At 28.1% G+C, this 20,872-nt stretch overlaps 1 protein-coding gene across 1 annotated transcript; it reads right to left on the reverse strand.

The window, feature by feature from the left end:
• Positions 1 to 292: 292 nt before the first annotated feature.
• LOC145837961 (condensin complex subunit 3-like) lies at positions 293 to 20,344 on the reverse strand. The gene is made up of 24 exons (XM_082945462.1): positions 20,076 to 20,344; positions 19,353 to 19,474; positions 18,952 to 19,051; positions 18,225 to 18,334; positions 16,673 to 16,791; positions 15,935 to 16,080; positions 14,364 to 14,507; positions 14,069 to 14,199; positions 13,028 to 13,189; positions 11,688 to 11,824; positions 10,811 to 10,925; positions 10,310 to 10,472; positions 9,566 to 9,741; positions 8,943 to 9,018; positions 8,529 to 8,644; positions 6,682 to 6,838; positions 6,126 to 6,230; positions 5,461 to 5,538; positions 3,682 to 3,767; positions 3,424 to 3,519; positions 2,272 to 2,452; positions 1,780 to 1,956; positions 1,120 to 1,231; positions 293 to 820 (listed from the first exon to the last, which is right to left on the reverse strand). The coding sequence occupies exons 1-24, from the start codon at positions 20,307 to 20,309 to the stop codon at positions 492 to 494; spliced, it is 3,372 nt and encodes a 1,123-aa protein (XP_082801588.1). The 5' UTR covers positions 20,310 to 20,344; the 3' UTR covers positions 293 to 491.
• Between the last annotated feature and the right edge of the window lie 528 nt (positions 20,345 to 20,872).

Below are 20,872 nucleotides of genomic sequence, written 5' to 3' on the forward strand. Positions count from 1 at the left end.
ACTTTTTTTGTACATTAATATTTACACTTTTCAAAAAGAATAAATACAATCAAAAAGCAACAATGAAATAAATTAAAAAACTGTTTTCGTTATGTCTCTGTTATATATTATGTATTATGTGCAAAAAAAGCATGAACAAAGATTAACATAATTGAAGCTATTTATTAAAAACTGAAAAAAAAACCTGAAATTCATTTTGGTATTCTACAGTCATTTAAAAAATAATATTTCTTGATGTTCAACTATAAAACTTTAGAATGTTCTTATAAAATGACCTGAGCAACCGATGAAAGCCAAAATCTACCATCTAAATTAAAAAAACTTAAAACAGCTCAACCGAATCAAACAATTCAAGCAAACTAATTAAAACGTATTAAAATTCGTAAACCAAACAATATATTGACGAAACTTTCAAACAATACAAAAAACTACATCTCTTGGCAAACCGTGTAAATTTTCTTCAAGAAATTAAACTTTTACCAAACAACAAATTATTTATCCTCCAGTTTTCTCCTCGACGCGGCGGTGTTGCTCGGAATCGCCTGCAGCTGCGGATCTACTTTCTTTTGGCTTTTCGGCGGAGCGGACAACTTCTGACTGGTGGGGGTCTGCGAGGCGCGGAGGAATATCTGCCCGGGCGTCTTCCTCAGCTGCGGGCTCTCCACGAAGCTCCTCTTCTTCGATCTCTTGCTGGGAGTGGTCAGCGACGCGTTGTGGCGCTGCTGAGACGACTGTGACGTCATTGGGGTGATGACGTCGTCGCGCTTGAGCTTGGGCGAGGCGGATGCTGTGACGTCATGTGGTGGTGGTGGGGGCATGGCTGTTTCCATGGTAAAAGTATAAGTTAATCAACACCTAACTACCTAGTTGTGCGCATACAGTAAAATAAAATAATATTAAAAATAATCATGACTCATTACTAAATATCAGTAGTTAAAACGCGTTTTAAATTATAATGATAATTTTTTATTGTTCTACTTTAAGCTTTACGCCAAAATGATGGATAACAGACTTGAAATGATATTCATAAGGTGCAAGTGTGCCAAACTTTCAGTTTAATTTTATGAAAATTGTTGAGAACTTATGTTAAACTTTAAAAAATCATAAAGTTAAACTTACAAGAAATATCGTGAACGGATTGATTTTCTTTTTCATCCGAAGAACTCTCAACTATCGGTAACTTTTTAACGAATTCTTTAATGTATTTAGTTGCCATTTTGTCTGTTACAACCTGAAACAAAAGTTATTTTTTAAAATAAGGTTAGGTAAGAGATTAATTTCTCGTAGTAAATTAAAATACACATACCTTTATACAAAACAGTACCTGACAAAAAATTTAAATAACAATTTATATTTTAAAACTGCCATTTTGAAAACTTATATTTAAAAAGATAACTAGAACCCGTTTAACATACATGCTTAAAAGCTTTAGCTTTGAGAAAATTTTCAATATTGTAAAGTGTTATTGTTTATTTATAATAATATACTTTATATTGTACAAAAACTAAACGTTAACTTCATGTAAGCTACGGTGAAATTTTCAGTATAAGCATCAAACAACTAGTAGCACAACTTTAAAAACTTAAATAAATAAGTTATTTACTTTTTGATGGATGATATAATACCATGTAAGGTTATACCTTACATTACCTTACATTTTTCTATTATCACACAAAAACACAACAAACTTGTAGCATATTGGATGCATGCATATATTCAAAAGTTGTTAAAATTTACCATTTTAATTCGACAACTTTCAAAACAAAAAATTTCACAAACCTGCAGCAGATTGGAAGTTAACACGTGCAGGTCTTTCACGTTGTTGGTCAGCTTGAAATCGAGTTCCAGCTGCGGCAACGCTCTGCACAAAACCGCTGCATTCATTGCAGACGGGTCTGCGAGAACCTCGTTGCAGATCATCGAGGCGAAGTTGTCGTGCGCGGAACCCTCTTTCAACTGTGGTTTGTTTGTTACAACTATTATAACTTTTCTAATATAAAAAGTGAAAAACAATTTTAAAGATATTGAGAAGTTATTAGGATTCTAACTTTTTCATTAAACATTGCTGTTATGTAAATAAATAAATTTTAAATTTAATGAAACTTTGTCAAGCGAGTATAAAACTGATTATCAGTACAACTTCTATATTTTCATCAATTAAACACTGGGATATTAAAATGTCTAACTTGATAAATCATTACTTAAAATTATGCTTAAGCTTAACATCATGCTTCTACTTTGAAGATTTCGGACATTCAACCATCAACCAACCCAATTTTTCTTCTTGAGGAAATGCTGCGAGGTCTCCCTTATGAGGCAAGGACTGGTGGCGGTGATGAAGAGGTTGACGACGTTGTTTATTTTAACGTGGGAGTAGGGCGAGTTGTGCGGGGCGTCGAAGAGCGTCCTCAACGTGGGAAGGAAGGCTTGCTGCATGCACTCGTGCGCTTCGCTGTGGTGAAATAACTTGCTATTAATTAATTAAACATAAATTAGACAATTTAGATTGAGAGTTTTATTCAACACGGTGTTTCATGCAAACGCAATGATCACGATTTAAAAACTCTATAAAGTAAGATAGGCAAAGCTATACATACTACTATTAGATGCTACTAAACAACACTAATCGACACTAATTATATTCTTATCACAACTGATTAAATTAAATGTGCTTGCTAAATTAACAAAAAAATTCCAAAATGCTTAATGGCCGATTAAGTAAAACCTATTGGATAAGTACAAAATAGATAAATAAATAACTAGAAAACACAAATGCAACAATAATAAAATAAAAATAAAAATAATAGAATAAAACTATATTAAAAACAAAATAAAATAAAATGCAAGCACGAATGTAATATACTTATAAAACTTGTAAATATGAACATGACAATGTTAAGATTTTAAATAAAATTTAGCGAAGTGTCTGCATTTGCCAATTAACTCAGTTCTGGTGTTGAGCCAAATAACTTACTAGTAGGTTTGTTCAAGTGAGGTTACTCTGTTAAACAAACTTACTACTACAAATGTTAAGTGTTTACTAAAATCTACGGCATGTGCTTCTCAGTTAAGTTCTATTATGTATTACTGGTAGTGTTTAAAAAATACCGAAAATTAACAAATTACAAATAACGGTTTTTACGGATTTCAAAATATCAAAACCTTCATGCATTTATGAGCTTCGCTGAGAAAATACTTACAAGTTAAGTAAAAAAATATTTTAATTTGAGTAATTTCAATTTGGTTTATTGGTTTAATATAAGATCATTTCTTGCCAAGGATACTTAATACAAACTAAAAAACAACTGACTATTCAGTGATTGAAAATACAAAACATATTTCGAAATATATAAAAATAATATAACCACGTATTTAAAAACTCATCAAGTTCATTATAAAAGAATTTATTATTCAATAACTTACCCCGACATGTTAGGGAAAATATCCAAGAATTTCGATATGAGTTCAACGATCGTAGGATCTGATTTTGTTATTGGATTGAACCAGTGAAGAACCAACCTGCATTAAGAGATAAAAATAAAACTATTTACTAATACACAGCGCCCGCTAACGTAAAATAATTACAACAAATTTTGGCAAAGTACTTACACTAACCTGCAACTTAAAAACATAAAACTATTTACTAATACGCAGCGCCCACTAGCGGATATAAAAACAAACCTGCAGCAGACCATGGGGCTTATTATGTGATGACTGACGTGAGTTCGAACCAACAACGAAACTACGGCTTCGCGCACTTCCAGCTCCTGTGACGTCATAATAAAGTTATCAGTAATCAGACTTTTTATCTGCTACATAGATATTTATACGGAATTTTTTCAAGCTTAAAACTGATCAACTGGGACGTTTTATTTAGGTGTTAACACGATTCTGGAACTGATTTATTTTAAGAACATTTGTAATAAATAAGTTGTTGTTGGCAGGTTTGGATTGCATTTATAAAGTCTTTTTCTCAAGAAAATCATGTGACTAAAGTTTTAGTCAAAATAAGTTGTAGGAAAGTTCATGGTAAGATTGATTATGGTCAATTATTTATGAGTTACTTTATACTATTGCATGAGGTTTAAATTTATTGAATTGATGACTAAAGTTTATATATATATTGTTAGAAATATTGTACAAAAGGACTAAATACAAGTTATGTTAATAAGCAAAAATATCAAATTCAACTCATAAAAGTTTCAAATCTTTGGTTATTTAAGTTTAATGAACATTCTTTAAAATATTATACGATCTACTTGCTTCTTACTTTTAAACTGTTGCAAACAAATCAGTTAAATTTACTGTGTAATTACTTTTTTTACCTTCCTACCCTTTTTATTGAAATATTTTTTCAAATATATCTAAAAGTAAAAGAAGCTTGTAAATTTTAAGTATAACTAGATAAAAACGGATTAGTTATTGAAAACTTTACTGAGGATTTTTATGTAAAAATTTTTAATGAAACAAAACACCTTCATGTTAATTTTTATGATTAAATTTCCTCGCACATTGTTAAAAATCAGTTTAATTTTTAATATACTTAAATTAAATTTTGTTTAATTTACCTTTCATTTGATTTAGATAAACAAATCTAAAGCTATAAAATGAATAACAGAACTGTTTACGATTCATCATAAATAAATTTTAAAGTTCAATTTCTTTCAATATTAAATGTAACTTTAGTAAAACGCTATAAGTTTTGTTGAATAATATGACAAAAATGTTGGTTTAAAAAATCAAAATTAAAGCTACATAAGAACGTTATTTTAATAAAAACATATTTTTTTACATATCATGTGTTTGTATAAAAATAAAACAATTTAACTCCCATGCGACAATAAAATGAAGCTTAGATAACATTTAAAATTTGTTGACAAAACAATTTTATGTAAAAGTATTTCTTTTAAAACTACTTTTAAAATTAAATCAGTAATCAATATTTAATGAGTTTTTAAGAAACTGTTTTGTAACCATCACGAGACGTAAAGGTTAAAGATGATTTAATTTGATATGAAAAGTATAAACATAGACATCCTTGAGAGAGTGTTACCTAACGAAGCTCAATACTTTTTAAGAAATCGATTTTCTAGCTCGATTGCATAAAAAATATTCTTACAGCCTTTACAAAAAATTAAGTGTATTTTAATAGCAGTAGTGTAAAAAACATTTTAAATCAAACACTATCTTTATACTCGAAAAATAAAACTTTTTAAAACTCACAAAATTTCATAAGGCTTATTTGCTGCATAATATTATACTCGAATAACTTTTTTTTTATTCTTAGCATTGATAAAAAAACAATTTTGAAACTTTAAAAAAAATTAAAAACTAATTTTTCTATACAAAAACTTTTATATTTCAACGTGGCAAATTTAATCATTAAAGTAGGTTGATATTCTTTATTGTCATACAACATTATATTAATAATTAAATTATCAATTACTTATTCAAATTAACCTCATCATCAAGCATTGATAGAAATTTGTTCATCAAAACCGATTGACATTCTTTATTGTCGTATTCTTCGCCTGATTCCTGAAAAAATTATTAATTAAATTAAATTTTTTCGCCGGATTCCTGTTATAAACGTTAAAATAAAATTCAGTTTAAATCCCACAATGCTATTGTGTTTTCACTTATCAAAACAAATAAATAATAATGTAACTTGCTTTAAATCTATTCTATTTGAATAAGACCTATTTACAACAACTGAGGATCTCCTATATGCAAGTATAGGAGTGAAACATTGTTTTGTTTGTAATAAACTGTTGAAATAAATATTGGAAAACAAATAAATGAACAAATTTTCTCATAATAAAACCTTGAATTAATTAGAAGCAAGAAACTTTAATCTTAATGTTGTCAGTATTTTTTTTTACTCAGTAAAATAGCTATAAAAAAAAATTTATAAAAGGAAACTTTGTAGGAAAAGCATATGTTTAAATCACGATGCAATATTTGCAAATTTAAGTAAATCTTATTCAAACAAAGTACCGTTGTGTATCAACTTTTTTTTTGTAAAGTAATTAACAAAATAAAAAAAAAAACAATCAAAAGCTGAGCCGTAAACACCCGACTTTTACTTTTTTTAAAAGTTTAACCAAAATAATTAAACATTAAACCTCCATGCTTTTCTTCAGAACTGACTTGCAGCCGAAAAATCTGATGAAGTCGCAAACGCAGTTGATGGCCTCCGCTCTCACGTTGTACTCGTCAACTTCTGCAGCCTGTGTGACGTCATAATTACTATTTAATTTATATATATTATATATAATATGCTCTGACGTTGTACTCAATGTTATGTGTGACGACATAATTAACTAAAAACGTACAAAATAATAAAACACACACATTAGCTAACAACCAGATAGGTTTGAGAGGAAACTTTTAACATTTATTAAATCATATTTATACAAATTATTTAGTTACTATCTAATTTAACTCGTTAACTTCTGCCGCCTATGTGACGTAACAATCGTTACTTAAAATTATAAACTAATGCTTTAAAATGATTGAAAACTTTAATAAAAGTTGAAAACATGAATATTTTAAAATAAATCATTGACCGAAAAAAAGTGTAAAGTATTAATTATCAAAATAGCTTCCTGAATAGTTTAAAATGTAAACGGGTATTTTTTAATAAAATATATTAAGTTTATAATGAAATAAACAAAATACCTTCATAAAAAGTTGGAAATGCAGACTTGCAAGCTTGTTCGAATACAGGCAACAGGTTCCAAGCGTCTTCACAGCTTCGAACCTCACATTTGAGTCGGGATTGAAGAAACATGGAACCACTATGTAGTCTATCCAACCCAAGAATGTTGAGTGAATACTAGAAAAAATTAAGAGAGTAATTATATTAGTTTGTTATTTTTATTTATTAACTACTATGTAGTTTATACAACCCAAAAATATTTAATGTTTACTAGAAAATAATAAGAAAATAGTCGTTATTAGTTCATTATTTATTGAACTACTATGTAGTCTGTCCAACCTATAAATGTAGAATGAATACTAGAAAATTGTTAATAATATACTCATTATTAGTTTGTTATTTATTAAGAAAATAAACAAAAAAAAGTTTTTTGTTTTTAGTCATAAAAATTTTAATTTTTGATTTTTTATAATTTTGTTCCGACAGAATTTTATAAATATCGCAAGGACAACTCCCTGAAAGTTTGAAGTAATTATCTCCAAAAAAACTAGGAGGAGATAGATTTTTAGTGATTTCTAGTTATTTGCCGTTTTAGTTTGCGCCTCCCATAAAGAACCTATTGTAGTTACCGATTTCGACCGGCTACATCTCAAAAATTGTTTTGAGTTTTAAAAATCTGCAAAAAGCAACTTGTAGCTAAGTAAAAACTCAATAAAATAAGACTTTATTGTGAAAAAGATGATATACCTCCCTACGCCCTTAATTAATACTAACTATTATTTCATTATTTATTAAATTTCCCTATAGTAAATATATTGAGTTGAAATTTAATTTATATATAGTTTATTTTCCATATCAACGCTAATTTGACAAAAATTAATTGCCTACTGAATTTTCTACTATTTGTTAATCAACTTTTAACATACTTTACCTTTTCTTTGAGTCATAAACTGCCCTGAGTCACCCTGAGTTTTTTTTCAAATCCTTAATTTTTTTTTTGCCTCTGGCGCAAACTACTTATGCTTCATGTTCTTTTTTCTTCTAAATATTTAAAAGAAAGGTTGTATGTGTATGCTTCTGCATAAGATATTCACTAAACTTGTGAGAAATAGTGTTTTTAAAGATTCAACGTTAAAAATAAAGTTAATTGAGATTAAAAATAAAATTTGTGGATAATTTTATGTAATCATGTTAGTTAACTTCATACATAATAGAAAATTACTTGGGACTTTTTTTTATTTTAACTAACTAAATTTGGTCTAACTTCTTAAAGTACTCACTTGAATGAATAAACTCAAACATTGTGAAATTTAATTTCAGATATGAAACAAAAACTACAATGCTATTTCTGAAGTAATTTAACTATAGAGTTTAGAACAAATAAATAGGACACAGTAACCTATCCACTAATAGGAGATTGACAATTAATAATTTATTATTTTTGAGAATAAACAATTACTCAGTTTCACCGCAGTTTCACTACAGATTTACAAATTGAAAATCCGCTCTGCGGTGAAACTGAGTAATTGTTTATTCTCAAAAATAATAAATTAATATTATTTATAAAGTAGGCTAAAAATAACTAAATAAGCATTTCAAAGTCAATAAAAATCATGTAATTAAACAAAATTGTTTATATAAAATAACAAAATATTGAAACTTGATCAATTAAACCCCATTCTAGATCTAGAAAAAAATATTTCCTAAGGTTTTAAAAAATTCTAAAACTATCTGAGACTTTTATAAAAAATCAAAACTGGCCTGAGTCATCCTGAGTTAAGAAAATTTCAAAATATCCTGAGTTATCATGAGTACTCTGAGTGTGTGGCAATCCTGCATTTATAAACAAAATAACTTTATAACTAACCTTCCCTTATGAACAGCAATCTTGGTACTGTTGGCAGATTTGCACCTCAACACAAATAACGAGCTGGCAAGTTCAGTTACCAGTCTCAAGCATTTTATGAGTGTGCTCTGATCGTTCTGTGTAAACTATCATTCATTACTGTTTTGTAGATATTACTAAAAAATTATAAGTGTTATTTGGTGGTTATGTATTAGCTTATTTTAGAAATATTAACCTTTTTTGAATACTCTAGCAAAACAATTGACAAGTGTAATTTTAGTTGTTTCGTGTTAAACCATTAACAATTTAATATAAAATTTAAAATTTTATACTAATAATGAGCTTGCAGGATAAAAGTTCACTGCTTTAACTATAACTTAAAGCAGTATTCAAAATATGATTTTATGTTATAAAATATTAAAAATCATAACAAACTTTTTCGTTTTGTTGGGTTTCTTGTTGAGATTCCTGCGAGTCTTGGGAGTTCACGTTCAGAAGATCTTTTTTGTTCCTGTAAAAAATATTTGACTACAATGAAAATATTCAGTATTTGTTAAAAACTGGTTAGATTCTTTGACTACCAAAACTTTAAAGTACTAACTTTTAAGGCCAGTTAAAAGTTAAAGCTGAACAAATCAATCATTTAAGCTAAGTATTAATGTAATAACTGTTTTAACCGATATAATCAGTATTCTGAAACATCAAACCTAACAGTATTGAATATTTCAAGTAAGTGTGAAATTTTAAACCGTATAAGAAATACCTGATGGCAAGATTCGCTTTAAGATGAAAAGTGTAAAACTTGAAAAATCAGTAAAAATTATGAACAAACTTTAATCTCATATAATATCAAAACAAACAATATTCTTAAAACAATTATGAAACCTTATAGCAATACCAAGACTAACAATAATTTAAACTAATTAAATACTTAACACAATAAAACATTATACAAAAAGCCTTATAGCAGAGGCGAGATTGACAAAGTATGACTTTCATTTTCAATTTTATTAAGTAAAAGTACTACAAATAAAATAAATACCAGTAAACAATGAAACCTGATGGCCGATGCGGGGTTGACAATGTTGGATATTACGTTTTCGATCTTCGAGCATTGCGATTTGATCTCATCAATGTTTTTCTGGCACTCCTCCGCTTGACCGTACTTCTTTTCGCTTATGAGCTGATCCAGTATCTCGTTCTCACTACGTAAGTTCATCGTGAGTTCTGCTTTCTGTAATTAAAGTATGTCCGATATAGTTACACAACACTTTGCTATTAATTAACAAGTTCGTGCCTGTTAATCTTTCCAAGATCTTTTCTGTTAATGCTCTTATTAAAAGATCGATATTGATATGTACTTGAATCATTTTATTAGTTAAAGATTCGATCAAAAAATTTTGATAGAAATTACACTGTAATGTTAAACTTTCAAATTTTCTTAACTTATATTAACCTAAAAAAAGATTTTTCACGATATAAATAATAAACGTAAGTTGAAATGCAATTGAAACGGGACACGTTCAAAATACACCCAGTCAAATTCGAGAACCGCTTATCGATCGAAGGTAAGGGTTAGGGGTAACAGTGATAGTGAAAAATATATAAAAATAAATTTACAAATGCAAAAAATTTATAAAATAAATTAATAAATAAAGAAAAAAAATGGGTGGATTTTGAACGCGGTGGATTTTGATAGTATACCAATTGAAACATGCCAAAAACAAAAATTCTTAACAATGTTGAAAAAAACGATGAAAAGTTGATACATATCTTTTTATATATTAAAATCTAAAACAAACCTTGAACCGCAACGTGTGAACTTTCTTCTCGTCCAAGTCGGGATTGTCCGACGAAGATCGGGGGAGCTGGTCTTCCTGCGAGGAGTCCTGCGGGATCGTCATCGAAGGAATCCTCAGCTCCGATATGAGACGAGACACCGCGTTGATGGTTTCCGTTTCGTTGCTGCGTCATAAAAAATGTGTGACGTCATAATGATAAAAACTTTCAAAAGAACTGCTGTTACACAGTTTTATCGAGCGTGAGCAGTAAAATTTCAAGTAGCTTTACAAGGAAAAACAACTGGTTAACAGTTAAAAAAGAAGCTGAGATAATATTTAGACATGTACGTTTGCAGTTCATAAAAACTATATAAGTACTTCCTGCTTATTACCGGTATCAGTAATATAGAACAGCTACTAAAATGTTGAAACCTCCAGAAAGTTTTTCAGATTGAAACATAAGTAAGATGAGCACAAAAACATTGCATAATGCACACAATTAGTAACAAAAAAGTGTCTTACTTTGAGAAATGCACAGCTACAAACAGCTTAGCCAGAGCCGGGTAGAAATTGGGAAACATTACGACGTCTACATTTGAAATTATCTTGTTTGTTATTTCGTCCATTTTGCGACGACCTTAAGAAATATAATCATTAATACAGATATATTATTTAATTACATTTGATATTATCTTGTTTGTTATTTCATCCATTTTGCGACGACCTTAAGAAATATAATCATTAATACAGATATATTATTTAATTACATTTTATATTATCTTGTTTGTTATTTCATCCATTTTGCGACGACCTTAAGAAATATAATTATTAATACAGATATATTATTTAATTACATTTTATATTATCTTGTTTGTTATTTCCTCTATTTTACGTCGACCTTAAAAAACTAAAAAGTACAGTACTTAACTACGTTTCATATTACTTTGTTTGTTATTTTGTTGATTTTCCTGAGAGCTTGAACAGATATTTTAAATGCCAAGTTTCAGTTTTTTACTATTATCAAAAAAAAATTTGTCTGAACTTATATTGTGGATTTTTTTTAAACTATAAAATGAGGTACTTATGGCCTTTCAATATTGTTTTTTCTATTGTAAAATATTTCATGTTTACTTAGATAAAATAACAAGTTTGCTTTGTTGCTTTATGCCTAAAGGAATAGAAAATAAATGTATAATATACATGTGTAATATTTAAAAGAATTGAAACTTAAGTTCGTTACCTCAGTAGACAAAAATTTTAGCGATTGTACATTTTGTTAGGAATTATACCAGCAAAAACTGAGTATTCAAGAGTTGATGTCGTATTAAAACAGTTTTTTACAAGAACAATGCTTCAAATAAAACTTTTTGTAATAAAATAATTGATATAGTTCACATACCTGCGGAATCGGAGTAGTCAAGAGTCGCCGCCATGTTAAAGAGCTGTTCAGCCACGAATTCCTTGTCGATTCTTTCGTCTTCCAAATCTTCAGACAACACTTCATCAGCATCCATTGTCAGGAATGGCACTATGTTTCTGTTTGAAAATAAAATTTTACTTATTTGATAATATATAAGTTATTTAGTAAATTTTTAATACTTGTACAATTTGTAATATTTCTGTTTGCATTATTTACTTAATAAAATATTGTTAGTTTTATTGTTAATATTGGCACAATGTATTTGTTAGTAATAAAGTGTTTTGATAAACTTCTTAAAATGTTTCTGTTAGTAATAATATGAATGTCAGTTGTTGAAATTAATAAATATGATCATTGTAACAATCTTTCTGATAAAATATATATCATAAAACTTCTATTATTGACCATAATATTTGTATGTGGTATTATCATAACACTATTCAGTATGTTGTGCTAACTTAAATGTTGATCAAAACTTTTCAATCATATAAAAACTATGTTTTAACAATTAAACTTTAGCATATTAAGGGCATTGGGGGGGGGGGGGGTAAACACCCTTTTTTGGTTTTTGATCTTATTTTATATAGTTTTTACTAAACTACAAGGTGCTTTTTACAGATTTAAAATAATCAAAATAGTTTTTGAGATATAGCCGGTCAAAGTCGAAGCCGACAATAGGATCCTTATGGGAGGCGCAAACTAAAACGGCAAAAATAGACTATTTCACTAAAAATCTATCTTCTCCTACGTTTTTTGAGATAACTACCTCAAACTTTCAGGAAATGTTCCTTGATATATTTAGAAAATTCTGTCAGAAGGAATTTAAAAAAAAAAAAAATTATATAAAAAATAAACAAAAAAAACAGTTTTTTTTTGTTTTTTTGTTATAAAATTTTTTAATTTTTTTAAATTCTGTTCTGACAGAATTTTCTAAATACTGCAAGGAACATTTCCCGAAAATTTGAGGTAGTTATCTCAAAAAACGTAGGAGGAGATAGATTTTTAGTGATTTCTAGTTATTTGACGTTTTAGTTTGCGCCTCCCATAAGGATCCTATTGTTGCCTCTGATTTTGACCGGCTATATCTCAAAATTTATTTTGAATTTTTTTAATCTGTAAAAAGCATCTTGTAGCTTAGTAAAAACTATATGAAATAAGATCAAAAACCAAAAAAGGGTGTTTACCCCCCCCTATGCCCTTAAATATAACAACAAACTTCTCATAGTATTATTCAATGTGTTGTGCAAATTTGAACATTAAAGGATTTATTTTAAATATTTGAAACAATATTTTATTTATCATGATATATAACAACAAACTTCTCATAGTATTCTTCAATGTGTTGTGCGAACTTGAAGGTAGAAGGCAGCAGATCATCAAGCATAACAGTTCCCTCGCCTTTCAGACTTCTCAGATACTCGCACAATATGTTCCAATAAGCAACACTTTCGGGCGATAGTGAGTCAATCGGAATGAGGTTTCTGTAATAAGAAAATTAAATTTGTAACAGTATTTCTTTTATTTTTCTTTATTTCAAGTTTTATATTTTTGTTATACTAATCGTACAACATGTTCGAATAAGCAACACTTTCGGGTGATAGTGAGTCAATCGGAATGAGGTTTCTGTATAATAAAATTTTAATTATAATGAGTATTTTTTTTATATTTATTTATCTATTTCTAGTTTTATATTTTTGTTATACTAATCGCACAATAAGTTCCAATAAGCAACACTTTCGGGTGATAGGGCGCCTATTTGAATGAATTTTCTGTATAAGATTTCTTTTTTAATAAGTATGTCTTTTAAGTCTCTATTATTAATTTCGGCATACTATTTTCTAACTTTGCATTTTTATTATATCTTTTGCACAGTATGTTCCAATAAACGACTGATTGAGGCGTCAGTAAATTTATTCAGATCAGGTTTATGTAAGGAGAAAATTTTAACTTTATCATTAAATTTAACTTTAAGTTTTTTAATGGTTGTATGTTATAATTAAAATATTTGCAGTAAACTATTTGAAAATTAATTCAGCAATCTTATCTGCTCATCCAGAGTCTTATAATTGATTTATTTAAATTTTATACAAAATGTTTCTTGGTAAACAATACATCAATTCATATTTTATTTTACAAACATTTTATGTCATACTAACACTGTTTACATCTCACAGTTGCTATTAATATTAGAAACTATTCAATTTGAATTAATTATTCTAAAATAATTAACTATTCAAATTAACTATTAACTATTCAAAAAACATAACTTGTTAACACAATCAACGTGTGTTAGCTTAAAAAAAAAGAGTACTGTTTAAATTTGTTACTATTATTTAAAACATATTTTTTGAACAACTCACTCTTCATTCAGCAGTTTGAACTTGTTCACCGCATCGAGGTTTTGTTTTTGCAGGATTGCAATCACTGCGTGTCGGGTTGTGTCGTAAGCTCCTATTATGTCCAAGTGTTTCAACAGTTCAACTATGTCGTCCTGTTGTGTATAATATGTTAATATTTATTAATACACATAAAAGTAAGCCCTATTACGCCCAAACTATTATAGCACCTTATTAAAACAAACACAAAACAGATGAGTCCGTGATAACTTGGTTGTTGTTTGAAATTACTATTTACAACTTATCAACAAAAACGAACATCGAATTGATTCAGCCATCCCATGATAACTTGATTTTGCACGACTTTTCTCACGCTAGCAGACGAATCGCTCAATCCTTGTATGATCAGGTACAACCTCTTGTTGTTGTCCAGCGCCTTGATGCTCAGTTTCGACGCGATAGTCTGAAATATTTACTTCATTTGTTCGATGCGTAAACAAAAAATAAACATGTGACATTTTACCTTTTTACTTGGTATACTAATTATTTTCTGTTTGTATTAATATCGGAATTACTTTTTTGCTATTGTTTATATTAGTCGAAAGTTGATATTTATTATAAACTTTATAATAAATATCAACTTTCGAATGTGAGTCATACTACTTAGCTTTTTTTTCGAGTCTTAGTATTTAACTGCTTTCACAAAAGTCATACCAGTTAGATGCTCAGTTTTGTCTGGTTAAAAATATGCATTTAACTTAGCTAATGTATGCAATTTTGTAACATAATCATACAACCTTTGTTTTTTTCAGTCGGTGGTCATAATTTCAAAAGTTTTATTGTTGTAACAAAAATTTATACTAATACTTACTATGAAAAACATGTCTAATTAACAGGGTTGCCACTCGTTTCTTCAATTTTTTTTCCAGGTCTTCCAAATTTCTTCCAGGTTTTTAAAAGTAAACATTTTTGGGTTTATTTTTAGTTTTAGGTTAACTTCTATATAAAAAAGTGTAAAAAATAGTATAAAAACATTGAAAAGATACTGAGAAGTTACTTTAATTGTGTTTTTTAATAAAAAAATTTATGATGATGACAAAAAATCTTATTTATATGATAGATTTTTTGTGTCAAATCGAAATTTTATTACTGATAATGTAACAATTATTAAAAATTCCAGGTTTTTCCAGATTTTATGATCAAATTTCCAGGTTTTTCCATGTTTTTTTCAAAATTTCTTAAGTTCCAGGTTTTTCCAGGTTATTTTTGCCTAAATTGTCGAATTCCAGGTTTTTCAAGGTTTTTCCAGGTTTCCAGGTAAAGTGGCAACCATGAATTAAACAAAATTATATTGTTTTAAGTAAGCTTAAAACAACAATGTCTGTTTGGTACACAAGTTAATATTATTATAGCACTTAGCTCATCAAAAAACGTATTCATATTAAAAATATATCGTACCTCATAAATGAGCTTATATCAATGTTCCTTACAAAAAAACAGCAAAGTTTATTCAAAACGTAAATAGCATTGTAATAGTATATCAAATATTAATAACCATATATTTTAAAACTCATGTTAAGTTATTTTTAATACGCTAATTCATCTAGCTGAAGGAAAATTCACATTGTTAATTCATACAAAACAATATCTTTAGGAAGATTGAATATATTAACAATTAAATTATTATTTAATTCAAAAGCATCTCATAAATGAGCCTTCTGGCATAAGTAATCAAACTAAATTAAAGAACTACTATACAATTTTTACTTGATAACTGGAAAATAATATCTCATAAGAGAGAAAAATTCAAAAAACCACATAAAAATTAAAGAAAAAATATCTCATAGCAACTTAGCTACATTATATTAACAATTATAATACAAATCACACCTCATATGTGAGCCTCCTTATGTTTTCAGAAACGTCCCTGACTCTTTCCAACACTAGAGGCAGCGTTTTGACGGTCAGGTACATGCATTGCAGGCACGAAGATCTCACGACCGCTGATTCGTCACATTGTAGATGGAACATGTATTCTATTTGTATCATATTATCTATTATATTATTTATTATTTTATATATTATTTGATTCGTCACATTGTAGATGGAACATGTACTCTGTTTATATCATATTATCTATTATATTATTTATTATTTTATATATTATTTGATTCGTCAAATCGTAGATGGAACATGTATTCTGTTTATATCATATTATCTATTATATTATTTATTATTTTACATACTATTTGATTCGTCACGTTGAAACATTTTTTCGGTTAGCATTTCTTAGAATTTATATTAATTAATGCGTTTTAGAAATGTTTTAGTAAAATTTCTAAAATATAAGTTATGTTCTATGTTGGATCACCATAAAAAGTTTCAGCAATTTTGTTACAAATTATAGGTGACACAATATTTAAAATAATGAAACATGTATTCTGTTGGTACTAGAATTATTTAATTGTCAGTTAGTACATATTCTTAAGTATTCCGTTCGTTTTTATAAAATAATCGAGTACTTTACATTTTTCTTTATAACAAACTAACAATTGTATGTAACAAGAATTCAAGATATTAGTAGTAACAACTAACAAGTATCCAACATGATAGCTTTTAAAAACTAACGGTTGATAATTGGGCAGTTCTTGTCTTTGGGCTGCTGCAACCTGACCGAAGCCTTGACCGCTTGAGCCCTCACTCCCGCCACTTTATCGTCCATTCGGTGGACCATCACGTCCGTTATCCTGTGATTTGTTTTTACATTTATATTAAACGGATAAATATCAAGTGTATCAAATATATAAATCACTTCTGTTATCCTGTATTTTGTGTTCGTGTTTATTACACTTAATGTTTATATGTTATACAAAGCCAGCTACTATATCAGCCATTCTATAGACCATTGCGTCTGTAGAGATAGATAAGTATTTTGGATTGATAAAATACTATAAAGGATGATGTTATAGACAGATACATGAAATGAACCCAAGTTAAGTGGTAAATATTTTAAGGGCATAGGGGGTCCACCTTGATTTTTACAAGTTGATCTTATTTTAAAGAGTTTTATCTAAGCTATCAGACATTTTCAACCGCTTGAAAAATTCCAAGTATTTTTTGAGATATGAGAGATCAAAGTCGGTGACTTCAATAGGTTCCTAATGGAAGGCGCAAACTAAAAACACAAAAAAAGACCAATTCACTAAAAATCTATTTCCTCCTTCATTTTTTAAGCAATCTTCTTCAAATTTTCACTGAAAGTGTGTTATTAATTTTTTTAAAGATTGAATGCAGATTTTTTTTTTAATTTTGAAAAATAAAATTTTTATTAAAAAAAAACCTCTTTTTTTTTTGTCTAAAATTAAAACATTATATTTTTAAATATTTTGAAAATTTCAACATTCAAAGTCTTATAAACTATAAACGGAACGTTTCCTGAAAGTTTGAGGCCTCTAGCTCAAAAAATGAAGGTGAAGATTGATTTTTTGTGGTTTTTTAAATTTCCAAGAAAATGACCTTAAAAAATATGCGGTCTATTTGTTTGTATTGGAAACTTTTTATAAAAATTACAATATTTAAAAAGTTAAATAAGATTTCTTAATTCTATAAAAACCGGATTGTAGTTTGTACTTTATGCTTTCATTTTAGATCCAATATCATATACTTCCCCCCCCCCTTATGCCCTTAATGGTGAAAATACATAACAATTTAATGCATGTAAAAGATCACTTGTTTTCACTGTGGGAGAGATCAATTTGGATTTTTTAGTAATACATTAAATATATCAAGCAGCTTAAAAACATAAGGTGAAAATAAAAATGGACATCGATAGTAGTTCAACTGAAGATGAGATATACAGCCTGGCTTTACAGTGTTTTACCATGCCTGTTAGTTAATTACTTATAACTTTAGTATTATAAATGAAACTAACTTTAAGTCACCAAAACTGCACTCATTAAACTGCTTATTTTAAAATATACATTAAATTGTTATGGTTCACAGTTCTGAAATAGCTAACTTGAGTAGATAAATTAACTTTTTAAAACATAAAAAAATTCTCAGTAAGAAAGTAACTTGACTTGTCTCTTTAAAAGAAAAACATGTTTAACTAATACAACTTACACCAGTTGCTGCGTGAAAATTGATACTCATTTCAAAAGATTAAACTAAAACGACTCACAGTTCAACAATGTCTTCTTCGAGCAAGCACTCGGTGGGAACTGCAGCAAGCAGCAATTGCACCAACTGGCAAGACCTGAACCTTATTGTTTTGTTCTTGTTGCAGTGATACTGTTAATAAATATTTTAATTTTTTTGTATGTTTAGGCAATATAGAAAACATAAAGGGATTTTCTGAAAACTTATACTTGGTACTGAAAAATACATAGAGTTATTAAGATGTTACTGTTAAAAGTATGACACTATAATTTACTGTGTGATTGGGATATAATAATGACTTTCTGTAAAATACTTATAATAAGCTTAAAAACAATAAAATAATAATAAAAACGTTTTTTTCTTGTTGCAGTGGTACTGTTAAAAATAACTAATTTTATATAACAAAAGTAAAATAAATTTCTGAAAATCACTTTACTTGGTACTAAAAAATAGATACAATAAAGTCACCAAAATTGTGTTAAAAACAATGTTATTTAAATTTTATTTGTGCTTAATACACTGTCTGTTGTGAAAGATGCGTGTTACAACTCGCAACGGCCACAATGTAATGGGTAGAGAAATACATTTATGCACTACTACTGCTATTTAAAACTTTAATGAATGATGTGAAATTTAAAAAGAAAAGAAATTTGAAAACTTTATTTGATTACTATTTTAAAAGAGTCAGCACTAAAATTTTAGATTAAAAACTTTTTACATACAACTATATAACAATAAATCAAATAAACTTTTTCAGAAACGACAAGCCTGATGAGTGAGTAATAAAAATTTTCTTTTTCTTCGTCTTCATCCTCTTCTTCTCCGGTGTTTGCAAATAGAGCTCCGTATCTGAAAAAAATATTTACAACTACAAGTTTGAGTTTCTATCATAAATGTCTTGTTCTGCCTGACTTCGTCTAATGATTGGTATAGCACTCAGGAACTTAAATAAAATACTTACATTTAATTACATTGGGTGTATTTAAAACTTAAAAATTCAAAAAAAAAAAAACATTTAATATTTACAAGATAATATACGTAAATAGCAACAGCTTTGTACACATTAAAACAAGCAAAGCATGCAAAACACTTTACTGCTAAAAAGTTACTTCCAAACTAAATGTTACTACTTGAAAAATTGTAAACAAACATGGCAATGAACTGCATGAATTTTTCAGCGGCAGAGTCCCTGTTCTTGGTTTGCAACCCGCATTCGACGCAGTGCTTGAAAGTTTTGATGAACTCTCTTTGCTTGCTCTCACTGGTGCAGACCTACAGATGAAAAAAAAAGTTATTTAACAACGATGTTGAAACTTAATAACTTACTATCACTTTTACTAACAATTAAATTAAGTTTATTTTTTTTATTATAAGCAGAAATATTTAAAACTGTTAAATTTAGACTTTTGCTTATGCAAATCTGAAATTAAACTTTCATAACAATGTTATAATGTAGTAGTACTAATATGTAGATATTATTTTCAAAGCAGTTTCTATAATTTCTGATTCTGAAAGAACTTGTTTTAAGTTTTAAAACTAGAAAAAAAACTGTAAAATAAAAAATTTACTTAAACTGTAAAAAACATAAATTAAATATATTGAACTTAATATTTTATGTTGATTTTTGAACTGATACATGAAGTTGATTAAAATTTACTTTTGATGTATGACAACTTCCAGTTATACTTATAAAGTAGTTCTTTTTTCATAAGCTTTTGTAAAGTGCATTTATAAGCAACATGTAGAAGCTCAGTTAATGCAAGCTATATATTTATTTTTTTTTGACTAAAGAGTTAAGTTCATTTAATAAATAAATAAGGTCATTTATGTTTGAAAACAAAGCAAGATAAAAGTAGTATATTTGTTCACTCACTTCTTCATAAAACTTCTTGAGAAGCTCTGCCAGCTTGTTCAGGTTGAACTGCGGCTCCTGGCACTTCTTGAAAGCCTCCAACACCTGAGACTTAACATCTGAGTCCTGAGGCTCCTGAGCTTCCTGAGGTTTTACTTGTGAATCCTGAGTTTCGGGACTTTTTGGAGCTTCCTCCTCAGCCTCTTGGGTCTTTTTTGGAGCTATTTCAGTCTTTTTTGTTCTTTTTCTAGGCATTTTAGAAATAAAAATTTAAAACTGTTTGCAATTAAAATACTTTTCTGTTAAAAGTGTTTACATTTCATAACAAGTCATACTAACACACATCATGTTATTTCAACCTTGTTTATATTAATTTTCTGTGTATAAAGTTATACAGATACAAAGTGAGCAGAATAGTTTAGCCCTTAAACAACTTAAATGTTTCAATAAAAGTTATCATAAAGTTATAGTTTCACCCTTTAAGGGATCTTCAGTTACAATTTAAATCTGAAAAATAAAAGTAAAACAAAACATGGAAGATACTAAAAAGTAAAACAAAACAAGTGAATTAGAATTCGTAACTTATGATGTTTGGAAAGTTTCAACTCTTGAACATTAAAATTGTATGTACTAGAATTACTTAATAAATTGAAAACTTTAACTTGGGTATTGAACATAAAACTACTAAATTTTAAAAAAATACAATCAGCTTAAAGTAAATAAATAAACTAAATGACGTTAAAACGTTTTGTACTAATAAGTTAAATAGTTGATAACTTATTAGTACAAAACGTTTTTAGTCCCTTTTAAATAATTTT

The sequence above is a fragment of the Thalia democratica genome, chromosome 6 (assembly GCF_965202585.1).
Source record: "Thalia democratica chromosome 6, ktThaDemo2.hap1.1, whole genome shotgun sequence".
NCBI lineage: Eukaryota > Metazoa > Chordata > Thaliacea > Salpida > Salpidae > Thalia > Thalia democratica.